General features: G+C 42.6%; 1 protein-coding gene across 1 annotated transcript in view; it reads left to right on the forward strand.

Moving 5' to 3' along the window:
- LOC138859438 (uncharacterized) overlaps nt 1-2,672 on the forward strand; it is a 75,180-nt gene extending 72,508 nt beyond the window's left edge. The window contains exons 6-7 of the mRNA XM_070114699.1: nt 85-186; nt 2,458-2,672. Coding sequence (XP_069970800.1) covers nt 85-186; nt 2,458-2,644 — 289 coding nt within the window. The 3' untranslated portion in view covers nt 2,645-2,672. The remainder of the gene's footprint in view (nt 1-84; nt 187-2,457) is intronic.
- Nucleotides 2,673-7,500: the final 4,828 nt, after the last annotated feature.

A 7,500-nucleotide genomic window follows, 5' to 3' on the forward strand; every position in this document is an offset into this window, starting at 1 on the left:
TTCCCTCTCCTTCTCCCCTCATAAAATCCACCAACATTCCCCCCTACACATAACAATAACTTTCCCCTCTCCTCCTCCCCTCAGGTGTGTGGAGGACATGATCCTTCAGTCCTGCACGCTCTCCCGCTCCCCTCTCCCGCAGTCAACGAGAGTGCCACGAACGATCCACATGCCCCAAGTGCCCAGGTACGTGTAGTGAGGGGAGAAGGGGAGGGAGGGGGAGAGGGTAGGATGGGGGAAGGGGTGAGGGGAGAGGGTGGAGGGGTGGGGTGGAGGGAGAGGAGTGAGGGGAGGGTAGGGTGGGGAGAGGGTAGGGTGGGGGAGGGGAGAGGGTGGGGAGAGGAGTGAGGGGAGAGGGAAGGGGGGGATTTGGGAGAGGGGGTAGAGAGGGGGAGGAGAGGGTGGGGTGGGGTAGGGAGTGAGGGGAAGGGGGGAGGGTGGGGAGGGGAGAGGAGTGAGGGGAGGGGGGGAGGGTGGGGGAGGGTAGGAGGGGGAGTTCAAGGGGAGGGGGGGAGGGTAGGATGGAGAGTTCAGGGAGAGGGGGGAGGGGAGAGGAGTGAGGGGAGGGGAGGGGGGGATATAGGGAGAAGGGGGAGGGAATGAGATAGGGAATAGGATGAGGGGAAAAGGTAGGATGGGGGGGGAGGTGAGGGGAGAGGGGAGAGGAGGTGATAGAGTGAAGGGTAAGGTGAGAGAACGGGGGGGGGGGTGAGGGGACGGAAGGAAATAGGGAGAAGGGTATGAGGTTAGGCGGGGGAAAGAGAGGTTGTAATGAGGAGTGAGGGAAGAGATGGGGGATTAGGATAAAGGATAAAAAGAAGGATTTGGGTGAAGGGTGAGAAGAGAGGGTGAGGGTGGGGGAAGGGAGAGAATAGTGAGATGAAGAAAAGTGTGAAATAATAAAGTATAAAAATAATAAAGTAAACAGGACTAAAAAATAAATAAATTAATAAACAAAATGAAAGACGCCGACACCCTCATCCACCATCCACACCCACCACCCTCATCCACCATCCACATCCACCATCCACATCCACCACCCTCATCCACCAACCTCATCCACCACCCTCATCCACCATCCACATCCACCACCCTCATCCACCATCCACACCCACCACCCTCATCCACAACCCTCATCCACCACCCACATCCACCACCCTCATCCACCACCCTCACCCACCACCCTCCTCCACCACCCTCACCCACCATCCACATCCACCACCCTCACCCACCACCCTCACCCCCCACCCCCATCCACCATCCACACCCACCACCCTCACCCACCACCCTCATCCACCATCCACATCCACCACCCTCATCCACCACCCTCACCCACCACCCTCATCCACCCCCCTCACCCACCCCCCTCATCCACCCCCCCTCCCCCACCCCCCCCACCCCCCACCCTCATCCACCACCCTCATCCACCATCCACATCCACCACCCTCATCCACCACCCTCGCCCACCACCCTCACCCACCACCCTCATCCACCACCCTCACCCACCACCCTCATCCACCATCCACATCCACCACCCTCATCCACCACCCTCACCCACCATCCACATCCACCACCCTCACCCACCACCCTCCTCCACCACCCTCACCCACCATCCACATCCACCACCCTCACCCACCACCCTCACCCACCACCGACATCCACCATCCACATCCACCACCCTCACTCACCACCCTCATCCACCATCCACATCCACCACCCTCACCCACCACCCTCATCCCACCCTCATCCACCACCCTCACCCACCCCCCTCATCCACCCCCCTCACCCACCACCCTCATCCACCCCCTCATCCACCATCCACATCCACCCCCCTCAACCACCACCCTCACCCACCACCCACATCCACCACCCTCATCCACCACCCACATCCACCACCCTCACCCACCACCTTCACCCACCACCCTCACCCACCACCCTCATCCACCCCCCTCATCCACCACCCTCACCCACCACCCTCATCCACCACCCTCACCCACCACCCTCATCCACCACCCTCACCCACCCTCATCCACCACCCTCATCCACCAACCTCATCCACATCACCCTCATCCACAACCCTCATCCACCACCCACATCCACCACCCTCATCCACCACCCTCACCCACCACCCTCCTCCACCACCCTCACCCACCATCCACATCCACCACCCTCACCCACCACCCTCACCCACCACCGACATCCACCATCCACATCCACCACCCTCACTCACCACCCTCATCCACCATCCACATCCACCGCCCTCATCCACCCCTCTCATCCACCACCCTCATCCACCACCCTCATCCACCACCCACATCCACCACCCTCATCCACCCCCCTCACCCACCACCCTCATCCACCACCCTCACCCACCACCCTCATCCACCACCCTCATCCACCACCCTCATCCACCATCTACATCCACCACCTCTCAGAGCGGATATTTCCAACCCCCAGAACGGATCTTGGCGATGTCGAGATCCACACCGACTTATCCGAGGGGACGAGAAGCGAAGAGAGAGTGGAAGGAGAGGAGGAGAGAGACATGGAGGAGAGAGATAAAGGGGAGGCGAAGGAGAGAGAGGAAGAGGGAGGAGAGATCGCGGAGAGCTCGTTGCGTGGATGTGTCGACGAAGGTGAGTAAGTGAGGAAGTGGATGTCATTAAGATGCTAAGTGGGTTCTTGATAATTGAGATAATTGATGGTGGACAATCATACTAATTAATTGAGATAATTGATGGTGGACATTCATACTAATTAATTGAGATAATTGATGGTGAACAATCATACTAATTAATTGAGATAATTGATGGTGAACAATCATACTAATTAATTGAGATAATTGATGGTGAACAATCATACTAATTAATTGAGATAATTGATGGTGGACAATCACACTAATTAACACTGGGATGATAGTGATGTTATTAATTAATACTAGGACAATGATGTTAATAGTCTTTATACTAATCAATTGAGATAATTGATGGTGAACAATCATACTAATCAATTGAGATAATTGATGGTGGACAATCATGCTAATTAATTGAGATAATTGATGGTTGACAATCATACTAATTAACTGAGATAATTGATGGTGAACAATCACTGAAGGTAATGACTACGATGACGATGATATCATCTCTGTTTTTTATCCATATTATATACGTTATTTCAAAAATAAACTATGATTTTAAGATATTTTAGAGTTACAATGTAATTCCTACATCATATCATACACAAATATGTTACTCATCTATAATTTGAAAGCAAGAAAAGTGATGTTATTTAATTACACTAGGACAATGAGGGCTCTCGCGGCTTATACTAATCGCCAGGCATGATGGTGATGTCGCTCATTAATATTTACCTGATAGTAGTTATTAACTAATTCCCGGATGCCATAAAGTTAACCTTAGTTATAGTATAAATCACTGTAGTATATGACTATGATGACGTATGAAGTTAATCATTTTTGTTATGGTCATTAAAGATTATATTTTTAACTCCTATTGTTCATTGTCAGCAATTACAGGAGTATCATTATCATCATCAACGGTATCATTATCACAATTAATGTCATTGTAATTATCGCTTTATTGTTGTTTATGTTGTTTTTATTGTTTTTGTTATTGTTATTGTTGTTGTTGATGTTCTTCCTGTTGTCATCATTGTTATTATCATTATTATTATCATTATTATTTTCATCGTTAACATGAACGTTATCATTATTGCTATCATTATCAGTAACATCATTATTGCGCTAGATTATCAGCGGGAATGCAACATGTAATATGCGCCTGGCGATCACAACAACCGTAATCAGCCCGCCCAATGGCGATACGTTGGGTTATGACAATGATAGTAATAAAAGTGATAATGATAATGATTGCGACTGTGATTGCAATTATGATTTTGACAATGGCAGTAATAATATTCCATTGTTGATAGTATTGATAATATTCTAATAAAGGAAATGTCTTTACGATATCAATAATAACAATAATAATACCGATAAAAATGATAATGGTTATGATAATGATAATAATAATGATGATAATAATGATAATAATCATAACGATGGTAGTAATAGTAATAATAATGATGATAATAATAATAATGTTAATGATAATGATAATGATAATAGTACTACTAATAATAATTACTATTATTATTATTATTATGATAATAGTACTACTACTACTACTACTACTACTAATGATAAATATGAACAATATGACCCGACATACGCCGGTGCCTTTTTAAAGGACTTTGGCCCTTATCGGTGAGATCGTAGCCGCGAGTGGATGCCTTTCTTTCGTAGCTCTTCTAATCCACGGACTCTCCAGATTCCAGAGTCCGCCAACAGGAATGATCGTAATAATGATGATAATGGTGATGAAAATGATGATAATGGTGATGATAATGAGGATAATTATGATAATATTGATGATGATGATAATAATGATGATAAATATGAACAATATGACCCGACATTACGTCACGAACTCCCTCGTAAGGCCCAGGACGGTGCCTTTTTTCAAAGGACTTTGGCCCTTATCGGTGAGACCGTAGCCCCGAGTGGATGCCCATCTTATCCAAGGTCTATATAAGTACTAATATAGACCTTGTTCTTATGAATGATTATGATATTGATGATAATGATAATAGTGATGATAATAGTGATGATAATGATGATAATGATAATGAGGATAATTAAAATAATATTGACGATGATGATAATAATGATGATAATGGTGATAATAATGATGGTAATGATTATGATAACAATAATGATAATGATAAAGGTAATGATAATAGAATTGAGAATAAAGATGATAATAAAGGTAATGATGATAAGATTAATGATAATAAACATTTTAGTAATAAAGTGTGCGCGCGTGTGTGTATGTATATGTATATATTTGTGAATATTTCTATATGTGTATACATACATTCACATGAGTATGTATGTATACGTGTGCATATTCATGTGTGTGTGTGTGTGCCTTACTCAGACACAGCCTCGCGGACCTCAAAATTTCCACCTCTCGAAAGTCCTACTTCACCACCGCCCCCCCCCCCCACACACACAAAAAAAAAAAGGGGGAGGGGGAAGAAAAAAATAAATAATAGAAAAAAGAAAAGGGGGGAAAAAAGAGAAAATAGAAAGAAAAAAGAAACAGAAAAAGAAAGTTAAAAATAGAAAAAGAAAAAGGTAAAAAAAAAGAGAATAAATAAGAAAATAAAAATAAAAAGAAGAAAGAAAAAAATGGCGAAAAAAAAGAAAGAACGAAAAAAAAATGCAGACCCAGCGCATTCATCTTCACGTTCATCTCCATCGAGGCTGTCACGTCTGCCCCCCCCTTCCCCCCTTCCCCCCCTCCCCCCACCCCCCCTTGGCCATCGAGCTTGGCCATCTGAGCTCGGCTATTTTTAGCTCAGATTCCAAACCTGTTAGGGAAGGGCAGGTCGTCGACTCACGACCCTGATCAATGGAGGGAATCAATAGACACTCGATCATCGAACATTTCTTTTTTTTTCTTTTTTTTTTTCTCTCTCTCTCTCTCTCTCTCTTTTGTGTACTGTTTTGTTTTTTTCTTCTTTTTTCTCTCTCTTTTTTGTGTACTGTTTTGTTTTTTTCTTCTTTTTCTCTCTTTCTCTTTTTTGTGTACCGTTTTGTTTTTTTCTTCTTTTTTTCCCTCTCTCTCTTTTTTTTGCGTACTGTTTTGTTTTTTTCTTCTTTTTTTCTCTCTTTTTTTTGTGTTATTTTTTGTTTTTTCTTCTTATTTTCTCTTTCTTTTTTTTGTATACTGTTTTTTTCTTCTTCTTCTTCTTTGTTTTTTTTTCTGTGTACTTTTGTGTTATTTTGGTGTTGTTGTTTTTTTGGTGTGTTCTCTAGCGTGTGGTGGGGGGGGGGGGGGGGGGTTTATGGTGAGGTATATTTGTCGTTTTATTTTGTTTGTAATCAGTTTTGTGTATTACTGTGTGTGTGTGTGTATGTTTGTGTATGTGTGTGTGTGTGTGTCTGTGTGTGTGTGTGGCTTTCATATACTTTGCGCCTTGTGTGTGTGTGTGTTTTTTTACGCTCAATGCCTGTGTGTGTGTTTTAGTTTGTGTGAGCGTATATAGTGTTCCATATAATGTTTTACGGTTTACTCTGACTCAGATGGGTATTTACGTGGCTCAGGCCCGTTATTGGCGGAAACGGAATACGGAAAGATGTATTTCATGTAGAAATCCTGTGCAGTACGTGTTATAGTAACGTAAAATGGACAATATTTATTTATTTGATTATCCCTTCATATTATTTAATTATCCCTTCATATTATTTAATTATCCCTTCATATTATTTAATTATCCCTTCATATTATTTAACTATCCCTTCATATTATTTAATTATCCCTTCATATTATTTAATTATCCCTTCATATATTTTTTTTATGCAGGAAGTGAAAAGACCAATGTCATTAGGAATAATTAGATAATGGGTTTTCTTCCGTCATACTAATAAGAGAAAAGGTCAGGATTACTGCTAAAATGGTCGTGATGGGACATGCCAATGAGACCAATAGGCCTGTTGGTATTGATAAAAGATTACGGGAAAGGAAACGCTGGTAATACCTATTATTGGGTATTATTATATATTATTATATATTATATATCATTATATATTATATATCATTACATATTATTATACCTATTATTATTATTAATTATTATTATTAATATTATTGGGAGAGATGGTCGTGAAAGGTTGGCAACACTGGAAGGAAAGTGGTATTGTCGACGGTAGAATCAAAGATTTGGAGATATTAATCAAGAATAAATATGAACTATCAAAAGATTATTAACAATCCTTTAAAGTCCCGAGGTTAAGATTGAAGAGAAATACCGGAAAAAAATCAATAAACAAGATAAAAGCAATGACAAAATACGAAAAAGTGAAATAAAAAAATAAAATTAAAATAGTACTGAAAATAATAAAATAATAATGAAACTACCAACGGGGAAAAAAACTGTTGGTACCCCTGGGGAGGGGAGAAGGGTTGGCAACCCTGAGGGAAAGCACAAGCGTAGAGGAAAGAGAGAAGGAAAGAAAGAAAGAAAAGAAAGAAAAAAACCCACAGACGGACACATAATGGAAGGGAGGCATGCGAACCGGTGCTCTTGCGAGGTTTTATAAGGCAATAAATCTCTGGCGAACGACGCAGGAAATATTAAATTGCCCGCCTTCGGAACCTCCCGCCCGCCAGTTACTTCTCACTTCCCGTCGACAAATGAAGAAATCGTCTAAGTCTTTTTGCCGTTCGGAGGCTGGAGGCGCCGGAGGAAGGGACTTTTCCCTAATGCATCGGGGGCGAGGCTGTTGGGGCGGTCCGTAGCACTAGTTATGAAATTCATATATATATATATATATATATATATATATATATATATATATATATATATATATATATATATATATATATATGTATGTGTGTGTGTGTGTGTGTGTGT

This window comes from Penaeus vannamei, chromosome 36, assembly GCF_042767895.1.
Source record: "Penaeus vannamei isolate JL-2024 chromosome 36, ASM4276789v1, whole genome shotgun sequence".
Taxonomy (NCBI): domain Eukaryota; kingdom Metazoa; phylum Arthropoda; class Malacostraca; order Decapoda; family Penaeidae; genus Penaeus; species Penaeus vannamei.